This window comes from Schistocerca gregaria, chromosome 1 (assembly GCF_023897955.1).
Source record: "Schistocerca gregaria isolate iqSchGreg1 chromosome 1, iqSchGreg1.2, whole genome shotgun sequence".
NCBI classification, from domain to species: Eukaryota; Metazoa; Arthropoda; class Insecta; order Orthoptera; family Acrididae; genus Schistocerca; species Schistocerca gregaria.
In genome coordinates this window covers 196,679,743-196,697,805 of record NC_064920.1, presented here as the reverse complement: position 1 = coordinate 196,697,805, position 18,063 = coordinate 196,679,743, and the positions used below count along the sequence as shown (strand labels likewise).

General features: G+C 38.8%; 1 protein-coding gene across 3 annotated transcripts in view; it reads left to right on the top strand.

Annotated features, from left to right (window-relative positions):
• LOC126336544 (zinc finger protein 184-like) overlaps window positions 1-18,063 on the top strand; it is a 167,985-nt gene extending 149,922 nt beyond the window's left edge. For all 3 annotated transcript variants that reach the window (XM_050000367.1, XM_050000377.1, XM_050000386.1), the window contains one exon: window positions 14,258-18,063. In XM_050000367.1, the coding sequence (XP_049856324.1) occupies window positions 14,258-15,017 (760 nt within the window). In that variant the 3' untranslated portion in view covers window positions 15,018-18,063. The remainder of the gene's footprint in view (window positions 1-14,257) is intronic.

The following is an 18,063-nucleotide window of genomic DNA, read 5'->3' as shown; positions in this document are numbered from 1 at the left end:
CAGACTGCAAATATGTTATGCCGGAAGAGAGTATGAATTAAAGGCTATCCAAAGCACAAGAAACACAGTCAGCTGCTGGGCAAATATTCTGAAACACACACGCCACTGAAGCAATGTGGGCAGGCAAGCATAGATAATGTCCATGATTCTGCAAGAAATACACACAGTAAATACAATTGGTGGGAAGTGAAACAAAAAGAAAAAAAGAAACACTGTCGCCAATGTTCTGCATTGACAAGAAATAGGACCAAGCAGCAAAAGAAAATGTAGTTTCTCCTCGTTGCCAGCTGTTGGGTTGTTCTGCTGGTGGATGCCAAGGAGTTTGTGGGTTTTAAGATAAGACAGCAAAACAATAAGATGCAAATGTATTGTATGACAAACTACTTTTACTTAGCTTGAATTCCTGCAGCAAAATACAGATCACTAAACAGTGCAAGTACTGGAGCGAGGCAGAGTCCTTATATCCACAGTAGTACCAGAGGCAGTGTTTCATGGTACAAAGACTAGACTAGACAGACACAATTGACGGGTACAACATGTGGCATCCTTTAACTCGGCTCTGTGGCAGCGCTGTTTGCTCTGGCTGTGGAGGGTGTGTCTTGGAGTTGTGCGCACAGTGGTGGCGCATTCGCATGGTTGCTGCCAGCTTCTAAATGTGGACTGGCTTGGTATGGCATTGATACCAAATGATACCACAAGTGTCGAGGTTACCCTGGAAGAATTCCACCTGATCATTCAAGACTATAGTGTCAGTGACGTGTTACATACCATAAGCGGATGGTCTTCGTACTTAGTGTACAGTATGGCGATAGTTCCATGACCTGTGGTTACCCAAAAAAAAAAAAAAAAAAAAAAATGCAAACACTTCTGAAAGATAGCAATGCCATTCTTTCAACATAACTCACCAAATCAAGGAAACATTTATTAGATTTGAATTCCCATATTTGCAGTCCTACAAATATTTGCTTCACTGATCCTTGGAAACTTCTTTCATAAGTGCATGAATCCATGTGAAGTTATATATATGGCTATCATACAGAGATGGCCCTTTTTATATTATAGTGGAGTTTTTCTTTCGCTGCTGTCACACTCACTTGGAAAGTAGCAGTGCTTTATGTACCTGAGCTATGTGCCAAGAAGAATTGCAATTACCTTGATCTTCACATACACATCATTTACATTTCTTATACTGGGTAAGTGTGAGTAGCAGATAAGAATCATTTCTTCTGAATTAACACAAACTGCAAACTTTCATGTTCTTTGAACAACCACCCTTCCACTTGCAACAGTTGTCAGAACTCTGTGCTCAGTTGCAAGGGACTTCGAACAAACATTCTACATGTTCAAGCATGAATTGTCGGAACCACCTTCATTTTCCTGGAGGTAGATTTCTGAACTAAGGACCATATTTGGAAATTTCTTGTACATGTTTTTGATTATTTTTTCCAACAATTAAATCAGTGGAATATTTAACTTAAGCCACAGAAGAATAACCAGTAAGCAACATTTTTCAATGCCTTTGAAAGATAAATGGTAGTGTGTCACAAGAAAACTGAGATTGACAGCCAGAAACTGGTTCATCCATGACTCACCGAAGAAGAAAAATTTTGTTGGCAAGTGTTAAAAATACTATTGCCAAGTGTTATCTAACATAACCTATACATCTTAACAGCATGGAGATGGCTTTTAATGACCATTTTCATAGCCTCTCTCTCATTGCCATTCAATGCTACAATTGGACTCTAGGTGCATGTTTGATTGTCAAACAGCACCCTGCAGGTGACCTACCGTTGCATCCCTGGCATTTTCATTATAGGTCTTTCATCACTGCTAATTCTGCCATCATTTGCAGATGGGACACAAGTTATCGTTTCAAGGGATAATCATTTAATTTTAGTTAATTTTAGTTATCACCTTGAAAAAATAAAGCTGTGATCATTAAACTTAGTGGTGGCACTAGTCTTGCTCTACATATTCACCCTTCAGTGTGACACTTTTTCCCAACAATGGATCACATAGTGTAGATGCTTGTTGTTGAAATCTGCATTTTGGCTGTTTGGTACAGTGGTGCAATAATTTGCCCGTTATGAGCATAATTTGTTAGCACCACACCATGACAGCTGCCAAAAAGCACTCACCAGTAACTTGCCCAATGACAGTGGAGTCTTTGCTTTGCTTTCTTTTGACAGTGTTGAAAGCACATGTTTGCACTGCTTGCTTGGCTCCTTTTTTTTGGGGCTGCAGTGGAACACCCAGAATTTGTCCATGGTGACTAGGCAACTAAAGACAACAGATGCAAGATTTCTGCAGCTGCCTTGGCCCAGTGGGCTTTTTGATCAGGCATGGTAAATTGATAATTGAGCAGGTGTTACCTTTTCCATGTTCAAAATATAAGGCAAGATTTTCAAAACTGATCCATAGCTGATTTTCATATTTTCCACTATTGTATGAGTGGTGACACATTGGTCTTTGAACGCCAGTGTCTCCGCTTTTCTAGAGATTCTCGGGTCTTCCTAGAGATGGTCTGCCACTTCAGTTTTTGCGTTGGAAGTATTTGTGCCATTTACTATTGTGTCATATTGTGGTTCATTGTGGTCGTATGGTTCCTCCAGCTCAGGATATATTGTTCCAACATTATTCCCTTTCAAATACAGAGAATTGACTGCTATCTAATACTCCCCTTTATTAATTGGCTGCACCATTTTGATTTGATTCTTCTAGCAGCATGCTATGGTACTACAGCATGGGGATTTCAGTGTGTACCAGGTCTGCAGACATGTACCTGCAAACAACTTATGTAACTATTTTTTGAGGCAATATTTAAAACTTTGAGGACTTATATATGTTAGACTTCATTAGATTTAATGTTCTGACAGAATGTTTAAGGTTTATAAATGTAGTTTTTGTGTATTCGATCAAAATACAAATTGCATGAGTTATTCTTACTCTGGCTGGACTTGTCACTGTGATTTCTGTCTTGAGGAAGTTGCAGTCACAATATAGTTCTTGCCCCATTTTGTGGTTTTGTATTTCTTCCATTTCAGTCTTGTGGCAAGGGAGTTGGTTTGTCGCTTCAGCCTGACATTGGTGTAACAGACACTATCTTGTTGGTTTCCTGTGCCATTTACTGAACCGAGGGCCCAATCAGTCTTATGAAGCAACTCATCTGTCCTTACTGTCGTTCTCTTAGTGAGCTGAGATATTTCCTGCTGTCAGACATTTTGTATTAGAATTTCACACCCCATTACTGTAGTGAGCACTGGAACCAAGGTAGAATTGAGGTCAAAATCTCCAAATGTGTCAGACATTTCTTGTTCACTTCTGAGTGCTTTCCTAATAATTCAAGGCATGTGCACAGAAACCTTGATGTGGAAGTAAACAGTGGGGATAGCCAGTACAGAGAAACTATTCTGAAGTAACAGTTTGCATGGTTCTTCTTGTTGACTGTATCATGTTATTCACATTGACCTGTGATGGTTCTGGTTGTTCACTACAGCTGAAAACTTACATGTGCTAAAACAAAATAAGGATTTTTTCTGAAGTAATATTTTTAATGCATGAGATAAGATTGTATTTGTTGTCTGTTATGGCTACCAGTTTCAGTATAATGCTATAATCTCAGTTTTAACAGAAACATAATGAGATTATCGGTATGCATGCAACAATGTGGGTACTTAATATGTTCTGAAATGCTGTGCATAAAAGCAGTATTTTCTGGTGATCGTACCTTTGGTTCTGTCAAGTGTTTTGGATAGCCCTGGGGCTGGGAACTGTTTGTATACCCAACAGAAGGATCATCTTAGTGTCAATATACTAGAGTACATGGCCCAACTATGAATGTTACACACTTCCTCCTGCTTAGACAAACGAAGCAAATCAGTTGGTTCTTTGATATGGTTTATGATGGGCTTGATGGGACTTGCGGAGGCATTAGTAGTTCATGGGTGATTCCATGGGAAACCCTACAAGAAGGTTTTTTTTTACTATATTCTCACCATTACCAGCAGACCAAAATCCAGCCGAGATTTCTGATACGGCTATGTGCAGCAAATGGCTGTAATTTTTATAATGTTTCCTAAGATCCTGGTCTCGAACAACCTTGCAAATTTTTGTCATATATTTATCCATATCTGAGATACAGAAGTTCAAAGTTACACGTAAAGTATGGTGTGAGGTGAAATTGTAGTTGTAAAGTGATGTAGCATGGAGAAATATGCAGTAGTGTCTTCATTATCACCTGGGAACCTCATGCTGTAGTACTTAAGCACATGCAATTTCTTCCTCCTCAAATAAAATCTGGTCTGAGATGTAAAATTAGTTTTGCATTACTTCAGTTTCACATAAGTAAACTATCTAAATTTGACTGAACAGTTCATTTTTCATACACGTTAAATGCCATGCTGCAGCAGGAAAAATTTTCTCAAGAATTTTGCCATGTGAACATATTCTCACTTCCTTTATGCTGAGAAATAAGAACACAGTGGCAGTGGCAAAGAGACATAAAAATAATAAATATTGAAAGATTCTAGACAGTGGCTGTATCATAGAAAGAGCAAAACAGAAAAGTCAAGTGTGTGTGTGTGTGTGTGTGTGTGTGTGTGTGTGTGTGTGTGTGTGTGTGTGTGTGTGAGAGAGAGAGAGAGAGAGAGAGAGAGAGAGAGAGAGAGAGAGATGACGGGGAGAGGGGGGGGGGTACATGGCAATGGAACATAGTTGATTGTGACAAAACACTGCCAGGAAAAGAGTGAAAAAGACAGTGCTTGGGGGGGGGGGGGGATCAAGAGTGAGACAATGGGACTATAGTAGTAGGACAGAGCAAAGGGGACTGTGGCTGTGGCACAGGAGGCAATGACAGAAAGACACTAAGCGAGAATGACAATGAGTTGGGCAGATAGTGATTGAAAAGGGCAACTGGGAGTGGATGGATATGAATGACTTACAGTGATGGACTATTGGGTGTACCTGATATATAGTTAGGGGAATTTGTGGGAGGTTGAGATGAGTTGCATGTCAAAAAAACAGAGAGAGAGAGAGAGAGAGAGAGATTGAAAATATTTGCATGCTAAAATTTTTAAAGGTGCCGAGGAAGGTAGAATGAGGCAACTGGTATTCCATTTTTCAGTCAGTGTCTTTTAAGTAAACGGGAACATTTCACATTTTTTGTGCCCTGATAGGAGCATTCTTCCACTGGTGGTGTGACACAGAAACTGGCAGTAATAAGGGACAGTTAATTCAGTGGTGTCTCGTGCATAGTGAAAAAGATATTCTTGTATCAAAATCGTCTGATGACATTCTAAGAACTCAAGACTGGTTATGGAACCGTCTGTGTGACCAGAGGCTGTCATTGTTTTTCCGTTTAGGCCAGGTTGTTCAAACTCTGCTTCATGGAGAATGGACACCTGACAATCCCCGTAGCTCACCCACCAGGCAGGCACAGATGGTCGGCCACCCACAAAGGGGACCCATTGCATTGCATTCGCACCATGTTCCATCACGTGCATACAAACACTCCAAACGACATGAGTATTTTAAATAATGTAAATATGACATCTCAAGTGAAAAATCTGTTGATTATTAACGTTTCCTGTAGAATTAATATAATTGTGGACGACATGTGCTCACTCAAAAGGCAGTGTGATACAAATAGCTTAGCCTTTTAATGAAATGTCTTTCATCGCTACCAGCAAAATTTTGAGTCAAAGGTTCAAGTCCTGTTCAATTCCAAAAAGAAAGTGAAAGTATTTACTGCTCTCAGTTCATATTCAGTTGCACCATATACTACAGTGAGAAGTTATTGATTTACTATATTGCACTCTGCCCAAGTAATAGGTGTTAAAGTAGCACACATGTACTACAGTGGTATAGTGATTTATAAGTAGAAGTGTTTTTCAAGTTGCACGGGAATGCAGGAGCCCTGAAGTTTATGGTTCAACTTTTTTTTTTTTTTTTTTTTTTTTTTTTTTTTTTTTTTTTTTTTTGGAACAGCTTCTTCTTATTCTTCTTGTTGCTATTTTTATTTTTGTTAATGATTTTATTTTATCATCTCATGAAAAGGATTAACATTGCAGAATGGTCCCAGCGTCACAATCCAACACTGATGAGCATTCTTCCTGTTCTTTTTGTAGCAGTTTTGGCTCCAACACAAAATATTGTGTCATTTGTGAACAAAAAGAAATATAATCTGCCAGAAATATAATAAAATGGTAGTATTTTGTTTTAGTTAGGTTGCGCATTTGTTAAACATATCTTGTTACAGTTATTTGCTTAGTCATGGTTAAACACCCTGGCCTTCCTGTGTGCAAAGTGTTGGCTGCCCATGTGTGAGCAGTTTCTCCAGCCCTCCCCAACTGTGCTCAGGAGAGCCTGTCATGCTATGGGCAAGCAGTTAATCGGGAATAGTTGGACCTAAGAAGTATTTCTATTGTATGAATATGTATTTAGTTTTCTGAATTTATTGTGGTAGTTAGAGTTGTTAATTTTGTAAAAGGCTCTAATACACATAGTTCATTAATCTCTGCACAGCAACCAGCAACAACTGCAGTTGTGTAATGGTGTTCATCCTTAAGTTGTAATTTTCTGATGATATCTTCAGAATGCATAAAGATTATTCTACCACAACAGGTTTAAATCTCATTATGTGGACAGCCTTATACACAGTTTGTTTGGAGGTCGGTTGTATTAACAAAGTAGCAGTTTTGTATGGGATTCCTGTGGTGTAGCCTGTCTTTATGATTTGCTGGATAGAGTTCATATTGCATTTTACACCACAGTGTTGCATAAGAAATGATTTTATGTGGGAAGTCTAGTTTTTAATTCTTTTTGGTAGTGGGAAAAAGCACTAAAGTGACAGAAAGGAGAGTGGAATTGTAATCTGGTTAAGTCACTCAGAACAGACAATTTATTCAGGAGAGCTGTGGTTATTAGGATGGTATTTGTTTCAGGCATGGAATTGATCATGTGGACAATGTATTATCTGTTGAACACATGACACAAGGTCAAAGCTGTTGCCTACGTTTAGCGTTTCTGTATTGACCTAGCAGTCTGAATATTCTCTTTGCTGTATTATGTGCCAATTTCCTGTACACTTTTTTTCAGATTTATTTTTACATCCCACAAAGCTCAAAAGCTGCACCTAACACTGCTTTATAGTTCTGTTTAACTAATCTGGCTTTGATTTTGAGAGCAGTATTGCAGTTACGATCTCTGTCTCACTCACTCACTCACTCACTTACACACACACACACACACACACACACACACACACACACAAAATGAAATGTTTTCATGAAACTAGTCGTGTGTTACAAATTCTTAAAACCACATGATCTGTAAAATTTACAAGGTACATACAGCTCCCTGTTGTTGAAAATGATTGGCAGTTTACTATTTTTAACAAGGGATTCATTTCAAGTTTTGATATGGTGTAATAAAAACTTCATTAGATTCACATCAAATCTTGAAACAAAACTTTAGTGCTTCATATGTGCCAGTAGAACTGATAAGAAAGAAGTATTTGAGGCCTAAATGGAATTTTATACTTTTGGAGCTAGAGGGGAGTAATTCACGAAGGGACACAGCGTAATTCTTCTCAATGAGAGACAGGGCAGGCAATAAATCATTCAAAACTTGAAAAAAGGATGGGCCAGATAAAGAAAAAAGCGGAAGAGCAAAATAGGCAGAGGAGCGTAGCTGATAAAATCAATGAAATTCTCATTTTGTATATATTGATGTTAGAAACTGCATAGTCAACAGTCAAGACTGCAGGTAAACTAATGCAGCGGGAATCAAGAGAACATACATTCACTTCAGTGACATTGTGTACAGTCCCCATTAGTTATGATCTCTTCTCTTGCTCTCTGTTGTTAAGTGTTTCAATGTGATCTTTGGCTGTTTGTTACTTCTATACACACACACACACACACACACACACACACATATACACTCACACACACCCACATGTTACTGACATGTTTGTAATGGAAGCCAACAATTGTACAGAAATGAATAATTATATGGACAATGTTAGTCATGATACATGTAAAATGGATACCAAAGTAAAAAACAGTATTCTGGAGAGCCAGTGAAATTGTAGTGCCTTTTCATGTGCAGTGGAAATTGTGAACCAGAAAGTGTGCAGATAAACATAATTTTGCTGTGTTTCATTTTGAAATCGTTGAACAGGTTTACAGGCTCCAACTTGTCAGATAATTATCTTGATCAAAAAAAAAAAAAGGCTAGGCTGAAACGAAGACTGAAAAGTCTATGGTCTAAATGAGATTCCCTCCTGCAGCCTCTCGGTTTCTAGGTACACTCTACGCTGCTAGACCACCAGGCCCAACCTGGATATAGACAGTTTACCTATAGGTTTTGATGAATGAGTTTGTGAGTATCAAAATATGTGACATATGTGGCCATATCTTTTGATTGCATTGACTTGGTAGCTCAAAATTTTTTACACCGCTGAGAACAGTAGACCTAAGTGTGCAACATAAAGTTCATTGTGCTACCTCTATCAGTTCCTGAGAAAAACACATCTTAACAGTAGGACAGACATACTGACAGGCAGCAAAGTGATCCTATAAAGGTTCCATTTTTACCGATTGATGTACAGAACCATAAAAAGTGAAATGTAACTGTGGAACTGTTATTTAGGAATTTGCAGTGTCTCTTACTTATCTTTCATTTGTGTTGTGCATCAATCTCTTATTAGAAATACTTAATGACTCTTAGTTTTGTAAATTTTATTCAACAGAATGAGTGGAAAAAATTTGTTATTTACATCCAATAACCAATAAAAACATACAGAAAGCAGAATTATGAATGCCCAATATATTATGTAAATTTAAAGAAAATGGAAAAATTTAGTTGGCAGAGAAAGCTAAAGAAGCCTTATTTCATCTTGGAAGAACTAACATAAGATGTACAGTTATGGGAACTACGATGCATCACACCTCATGAACCATGGATATTCCAAGGGAAGTGGATTGCATGCCTCAACAATACGGATAACTGTACCACATGTGCAATTGAAATGGTCCCTGAAGAAGGGCAGCAGCCTTTTCAGTAATTGCAGGGGGTACAGTCTGGTTGATTGATTAATTTGACTGTGTAACATCATGCAACATAGCCTTACTATGTTGGTAATGCAAATGGCTGAAAGGAAAGGGAATCTAAAACAGCCATTATGTTTTCCAGTAACATGCAGCTCGGTTGTATGAATTAATAATGGCATCCTCTTTTGTAAAAAAAGAGGTAAAACGGTTCTCTGTTCATATATCTGGGTGAGAACTACTGAGGAGAATGTAGTAATCAGGAGAAGCAAAACTATGATCCTACAAGTTGGGGTATGGAACTTAAGATCTCTTAATGAGATAGATAATTTTGGAAATTTAAAAAGGGAAATAGATAAACTGAAGTTAGATATAGTAGGAATAGCAATGCCGGGAAGTACAGGACCTGTGATAATGTGAGTATAGGGTCGTAAATACAAAATTGGATAAGGTTACTGCAGCAGTAGGTCTAAGAATGAATAAGAAAATAGGAACATTAGAAAGCTACTGTGAACCACATAATGAATGCATTACAGTAGTCAAGTTGCACATGAAGCCAACACACATTATAGTGATAAAAGTTTATACACAAAAAAAGACGAGATTGACATAATGTGTGGTGAGATAAAAGGAAGTCGAGGGAGGCAAAAATTTAATTGTGATGGAGACCTGTAAATTGATATTATGGGAAGGAATTGTTATTAGTATTTAACATCCTATTGTAAGGTTAATGACAATATTATGAAAAGGATAGTTGCTACTCACCATAGAGTGGAGAGTCTGTGGTTACACTGTGACCAGACTGCAAGCAGCTGCACTTGATGGGTGAAGCAACTGGGTGGTAGGGATAAGGAAGAGGCTTGGGCGGTGAGGGGTAGGGATAGCAGGGTAGAGGTGGAGGGGCAGTAAAATGCTGCTGGTGGGAGCGTACCGGGGTGAGGTAAAGAGAGATCAGAGCAGCTAGATGAGTGGGGGGTGGGGAGGGGGGAGAGTTAAACGACAGTGGGTGTGTTGGTGGAATAGGGAGCTGTGTACTGCTAGAATGGGAACTGCGAAGGGGCCAAATGGGTAAGGAAAATGACTAACAAAGTTTCAGGCCAGGAAGGTTACGGGAACATAGGATATATTACAGGGAGAGTTCCCACTTGCACAAGCTGTGAAGCAACCATTGAAATGAAGAACATTGTGTTGGGGACATGATCAGCAACTGGGTGATCCAGTTGTTTCTTGGCCACATTTGTTAATGGACGTTCATGCGGACAGACAGCTTGTTGCTTGTCATGCCCACATAGAATGCAGGACACTGGTTGCAGCTTAGCTTTTGGATCACATGACTGATTTCACGGGTAGTGGCCCTGCCTTTGATGGGAAAGGTGATGTCAGTGACAACAGACTGTAGTAGGTGCTGGTGGGAGGATGTATGTAACCATCTGGGTCTATCACAGGTATATGAGCCATGAGGCAAGCGGTTGAGAGCAGGGGTTTTGTAGGGATGGACAAGGATATTATGTAAGTTCAGTGGGCTGCAGAATACCACTGTGGGATGGTTGGGAAGGGTAGTGGATGGAATATTCCTCATTACAGGGTGCAAGGTTGGAATGGTAATTACGGTCTGTGAAGGCCTCAGTGAGACCGTTGGTATATTTCAATAGGGAACCGCTCATCACTACAGATGTGATGGTCGCAGGTGGGTCTGCTGTATGGAAGGGACTTCTTGTACAGAATGGGTGGCAGCTGTCTAAGTGGAGCTATTAATGGTCAAACTGCAATCCACAGTCTAAAAACTGATCCTGGCCTTATAATCCTACCTGCTGACAAAGGCTTCACCAATTGTTTTGCAATGCAAGGATTACCCAGCATAAGAACTCTCGCCAATTGTCAGTCATCCATCTACAAACTGTGCCACAGTGACCTCATTTCAGAAATCCGGCAGGATCTCCAGTTTCTCCTCAAATCCTTGGATCCATCCCAGAACCTCTACCTGGAGTCCAGTTCTCTCTTCACCCCTACCATTCTCCACACTCCTACCTGCTACATGCTTCTTAAAGTCCATAAACCCAACCACCCAAGATGTCCCATTATGACTGGTTACTGTGCCTCCAATTAGAGAATGTCTGCTCTCATAAACCATCACCTTCAGTCTATTACCCATGATCTACCCTCCCACATAAAAGGTACCAACCATCTCCTCCACAAACTCTCCACAGTTCTGGTTCCTGACCTCATGGTGCCCTGCATGTCACTGTTGATGCCCTTCCCTTTACACTAACATACCTAATACACATGACCTTATCACTGTTGAACACTACCTTTCCCAACACCCAACTGATTCCAGACCTACAATCTCCTTCCTAGTCACCATGACCAACTATATCCTGACCCAAAATTACTTCTCCTTTGAAGGCATTACCTACAAACAAATTTGGGGTACAGCTATGGGCACCCACATGGCACCATCCTATGCCAACCTATTTGTGGGTCATCTAGAGGAATCCTTTTTAAACCCCAGAATCCCAAACCCCTCACCTGATTCAGATTCATTCATGATATCTGTGTGATCTGGTTTGAGGGTGAGGACACTCTATCTACATTCCTCCAGAACCTCAACACCTTCTCCCCAAGTCACTTCACCTGGTCCTCCTCAACCCAACAAGCCACCTTCCTCATTGTTGACCTCCATCTCAAATATGGCTACATCAGTACCTCCGTCCATATCAAACCTACCAACCACCAGCAATACCTCCACTTCAACAGCTGCCACCTGTACCATACCAAGAAGTCCCTTCTATACACCCAGACACAAGACCTGTCCCAAACATCCTCTCACCAGCACGGACTCCAATCCGGTACCAGAAGCATCACCTCTCCCATCAAAGGTAGAGCCGCCACCTGTGGAATCAAGTCACATGATCAGCAAACTAAGCTGCAACCAGTGTGCTGCATTCTACTTGAGTACGACAACCAACAAGCTGTTTGTCCACATGAATGGCTACTAACAAACTGTGGCCAAGAAACAGCTGGCTCGCTCAGTTGCTAATCATGCCGCCTAACATGACATTAATTTCAGTGACTGCTTCACAGCCTGTGCCATCTGCATCCTTCCCAACAACACCAGTTTTTCTTAGTTGTGCAGGTGGGAACTCTCCCTGCAATATATCCTATGTTGCCTTAATCTTCTTGGCTTCAAGCTTCACTAGTCATTGTTCTTACCCATCTAACCACTTCCCTGTTTTCATTCCAGCACTACACAGCCATCTGTACCACCAATGCACCCACAGTCTTTTTACTTGACTCATTTTCTGCTACTCCCCACCCATCCTCTCTCTATCTCGTCCTTATATGCTCTCAAAAGCAGCACTTTATCGTCCCCTACTCTGCTGTCCCTCACACTCCCACCCTCCTCCTTACCCCCACCTTCCAGTTGCTTCTCCCATCATGCACTGCTGCTTGCAGGCTGGCCTCAGCAGCCACAGACTGTGTGTGTGTGTGTGTGTGTGTGTGTGTGTGTGTGTGTGTGTGTAGTTTATTTCCGATGAAGCCTTGTTGGCCAAAAGCTTACTTTCTAATAGTCTTTCTGTTGTGAGTAGCAACTAACCTTTTCTTAATACTGTCACATTCCATCCTGGATTTTTCATTATTATAAGGTTAATTCAGATGAAGTCATATCTCATTTGGTTAAAGCCGTAAGATGAATTGGTCACAGCTGAATCAAAAGAACTATTTCATCATTTGGTTTAAGTAAAAACATAATACAAATCTTGGTGACTGGACTTGATTAAGAGTGTGTTGTTACGAGCACTGTGATACTGCACTTGGTGTATTATGAGTCCCCCTCTTGTTAAATAGGTTTAGCTTCTTCTCCAAGGCTGTGACTTAAGCCATGGTACGAAATGTGTCTGACACTCCTGAGAATATTCTACCACATTTCAGAGAACTCTTATTGCTGTCCATGTAACTCACACAATACTTGTCATGCAACACTGTATGTGCTTTACTAATTTATGCTGTATGTCATTTAAATTTTGTTCACTGCTCCAATCGTTTGCTTTGAGCTTCATCATGTCACTGACATAACATACTTAATTGTAGGGGAGGAATTCTTATCATCTGATTGGTTCAAAATTTTGCTAAAATCTTCTCCCTGTCATGGTGCTCTACCACAACGCCTCCACATGTCTCCAAAAGTAAGAATGTTAGAGCCTAATGTGTCATTGGAAGTGAACTCTTAAGACAAAAAATGTATTGTGGAGAAAGGCTTCAGGTTTGCTACAGCCTCAGGAACACCTCAACATTTGCCTGAAATGTGCTAGCAAAACTGTAGGAAATCTAGAGATTACAGAACTAACTTGTTGCAAAAAGAAGTCCTGTGCTTTAACTACTCTGCCTCTTTGCTCAGTGTATGCCTCCTGTTCCATATTTATTTCAGTCTCTTTATGCAAGCTCCGTTTTGTTTCAGAAAGGTCAATCTTTTACATTTTATTTATTTTCACTCTTTTCTCTCACTGTTCATTTTAGCTTTGCTATGGCTTTCAGTTGTCTTTCTACCTCTGTAATCTCTTACCAGTTCGTAAAACTATTAGCTAAAGCTTTCTCGTCCCTGATCAGATATTTTGAGCAGCTTTTCTTTGTTTCTGTCACAAATTTTATTTTACTTGACCTTTTCATCTGCTTTCTGCTTTTGTGTAATATAAAGGAACTACGTGTAATTTTTTTTGTGTGTAATTTTTCATGCTTTTACTTTTCGTTTTTAATGTTTATGCATCGAAAATGAACTTTGAATGAATTTCTAAATGACAAAGACCCCAAAATGATGGGAGGAAAGTGGAAGTTCAGAATTTATTTTTTCACTCATTTGATATATTTCTTTTTCAAATGGAAAGTCTCTCTGGAGCAGTTTTAATTAGAGTGAAATCTGGATTCACCTTCTTTGAGCTATTAATGACAGCAATTAAAATTTCTTTATTATTCTGAATGACGTACTGTATGTATCTCTCTGCTCAATTTAACTGGTATAGTTTTTTCATTTCTTGATATGAACAAATGTATATAGTTGTCAATCTAACCAATCAAACCACCAATCAGTAGGTTGCTGAAATATTATTTCATTTTGTAACATTTATTTCTGTAAGTATTTCACAGAATGTTGTCTAAATTTTTGTGATTTGGTATTTGCAGTCTCTTTAATCATTTGTAACTTTGGCTTTCAGGTGCAATGCATGCTGGAGAACATTTAGTAATACATCAGCATTCAGGAGACACAAATGTCTTGCTCAAGATGATCTAATGATTCATAGAAGCACACCAAGCACTCAAAGTACTCCTCAAGGTGCTGGTGTCAGTTGCCCAATTTGTGACCGAAAATGTTCAAAGGAAAAATATCTCCTACAGCATATGAAAATCCATACCACTCCAAATACTCCTGGGGGCAGTACAGCAGCAAATGGCATGGTAAGCACTTCAACAACAAATGCTCAAAACTTCCAAATGAAAGGAAGTGATCCTGGAACGATTACCATGAAAGATGATGATGTAGATGTCACTACAGTTGATGATGATGATGACGACGATGATGATGATGGTGATGAAGAAGGCCCCAATGTTACTACATCAGGGGATGGTCCTGGCATCACTTGCCAGATCTGCCAGCGACAGTTCAAGAAGGAAAAATACCTCATACAGCATGTGCGAATCCACACAGGTGAAAAGCCATTTTCGTGTTCTGAATGTGGCCGCTGCTTCTCTCGTCAGTCAGTCCTGTGGAAACACAAGAAGTCACACAAAGGTCCATACAAATGTCCATCATGTCCTCAAAATTTTTTTCAGCCTGAACTATTGCAGAAACATTTAGTTGAGGATCATGGACAAGTTAATGGCATTGATGCTGTTGAACAGTTGCAGACTGTTACAGAGAATGGCATTGTCTGTACAGAAACATCTGGTGGGGAATCTGAGTTTGAAACTGATTGAAATGTTTTTTTTTTTTTTCTAACTGTGCCTACTAATTACTCTTTTCGTTTGCTTTTGTTATGATTATTGTAGAATATTTGTAATTGAAAGAATGTTGAGTCTAAAAGTAAATGTGCACGAGGGCTGCACAACTCCCATTCTTGACTGAGTGCAGTTGCAGCAAGTGAATGGTAGGATGGTAGATTCACTGTGTGCTAATGGCTGTACACATTTTTGTGTGAGTTTGTGTTATCAGAACTGCTTTGATGCAGACTTTTCAAAACCTTCTAAATATTTGCAAAAAACGTACACTTAAGATATTTGTGTAGTTAGAAGTACTGTAGGCCATGTGGTGATTGTACTGCACTCTAACAAGGGAAGATTGTTATTGAGAAGAATGAGACAAGGTGCTCCATCAGATACGGAAGTCACTAATCTGAGAAAGGTCTGCTGGCTTTGGTTGAAAATGGAGCATTGTGTCTTGTTTGGCTGAGCCATGAATTATTTTCCCCTCTTCATTTCAAACTTAGGGTAAGCCAAAACTGTACTCAGTTTTGTTTTATTTTTTAGTGTGTTGTTTCTGCAAGATTGCAGTAGTCATTGTGCTAGAAAATAAAGAGAAGAAAGCAATGTGTTAACTGTATTGGTACTCATTACAGAATTGATAAGATTTTTTAGAATGCTTTTGATCTACTATATGTAATATTACTATATAAACATTTTGTACACATGTGTGCATTATACAATATTGGAATTGGTATCTCTGGTTTTACAGAGACACTTTGTTCACTTAATTGGCAAGTTTTACTTAGTGTTAATTGGTAGTGACTTTTATGCAAGGTGTGACGATATTCAGAAAAGAAATACGTGAATGCAGGCTTGTTTAGAGCTATTTCTGTAATAATTATGAAATGTCTCTAAACAAAGTTTGTTGTAACATATGATAAAAAAATTCTGAATTTTCTTTTTTTTTCTTAGAATAAGGAGTCTACATTTGATGGGATTGTAGTAAATAACTTCTCCTGTGACAAGTTAGTTTTTGTGTGTGTGTGTGTGTGTGTGTGTGTGTGTGTGTGTGTGAGCGCGCGCGCGCACGTCAGTTTGTGTGTAGACAGGCGTGTGTGCGTTGTGTGTTCTAGTAGCATTTACTTACAGACCAGACGACAAATTAGCACAGTCTTAAAATTAAGTGTGTGAGATCAAAGTGTTACACAGAACCTCATATTTCTTTGAAGTTATGTACATTAATGCAGTATCAGTGTGTAATGAAATTATGTGGTCTGGCCAGTAGATATTTGTGATGTGTTTTTTGTTGTGCAGAATCTTCACCCTGCATCAAAATTTTGCTTACTTATACTTGCCTATCTCACAAAATCTTTAACTTGTAATGCAGTGTGAAGTGTTGTTATTATGAATGACATTTCAGTGCAAGAACTATTGTTTTAAAATATTCATCCGATCATATTTATACAGTTTGCCTGATTATGAAATAAAAAGAAATACTTCATTAGAAACTTACCATCTCCATAACACATATTGTATTTTGTGCTGCCATTTGAGAGGACAGGGTCAGCTGAAAGTTCACTGTTACTTCCAAAATCTTCAAAAATTAAAAAAAAAAGTCAATGCATTCTTTCAAAACATTGTGTTCTTCAAGAAGTATGTTGTTCTGTTGAGTTTGCTTAATTTTGCAAAAGAGTTGATTGTGGAAACTAAGTAATAGTGTTGCTATATGGTTGTTACTATGTTCTTTCATATATTGTGTACTGGTAAACGAGGGGGGGGGGGGGGGGGCTCAAGTACTCAAGTGCTGAGTTATGATGCTGCTACCCACTGACTTCATGTTGTGTGGGGTGATGCAGAGGGACACCAACATTGTAAGATAAATGCATCAACTCCTTTGTGAAAATTGTTAGCGAACATTGAACCAAATTTTTCCTTCCTTCTGTTCTGAAGGAGTTTAGTAGACTTGTAGAGTTTTAATTTGATTTCTCCTGCTTTGCTTTTGTTGATAGATTCTTGTAACAGTGCCCAGTGTTACTTAATACATAGTTTTGCATATCTGGAGAGATATGCTTGGCCTTACCAGTATTACACAGCTTCAGAAGAGTTTCGTGTGTTCTTTCGTGTAACTGATTCCAGTTTGTGTAAGTTCTTTAAATGCAGCATCATGTGTGACACTTTCGAACATTTCAGCATTCTTTGTTGGTTACAATTAAACGTAACCAAAACAAAAATGGAGACATCTGCATGTAGGTATTTACGAGTATTCAGTTACAGAAAATATTGAGAGCCGTGGTTAAATTTTAGAACTGGTAAGTTACAGCAGAATTACGATCAGCGTTATTCATTTGTTAATCTGCTGGAATGATTTGGTTTTAATTTATATCCGTGTTGCTGAATATTTTATCAGTACTGTGGAATCACAATCCACTGTTGAAAGATTTTAAATTTTTCTCTTATATTTTACTGCTGTGCTGTTACTTTTTTAAGTCATTGCATCTGATTTATTTGATCTTCAGGGATAATTGTAGCTCTAGGTAGACTTTGTTAGCAATACCTCACTTGAAGATATTTGTTAACTGTATGCTAAATTCACCTTATTATTGTTTCATTTGTGTATTGTAGAAACATGTGTTATGTGTAGGAGTGCTATTTTTCCACTGCCTAGCTTACTAGTTAGCATCAGCATGAGAATTGAAAAACATGCACAGTACAGTAAAATTTATGGGAAACATTATATTCCAATGAAATTAAATGTACAGTTATTTATCTGCACTCTTTCGACAGAAACCATTATTTTGATGGTTTGTGCACAAGGAATCTACTCTTTAATTTAACTTATTGCTTTGTTCTGCACATTGTGGATGTTTTGTTCTCTTACTCTTGTAAATGCAGAGTTTGTAACTGCACTCAACTGAGCAATACATACTGCAGATGTAACCAAGAAATTTATTCAGTAAAAGCAATGTTTGTAAACCAAAACTGAATGTCCATAACATCTATAGAAAACAGCGGATGTCATGAGAGAGAGAGAGAGAGAGAGAGAGAGAGAGAGAGAGAGAGA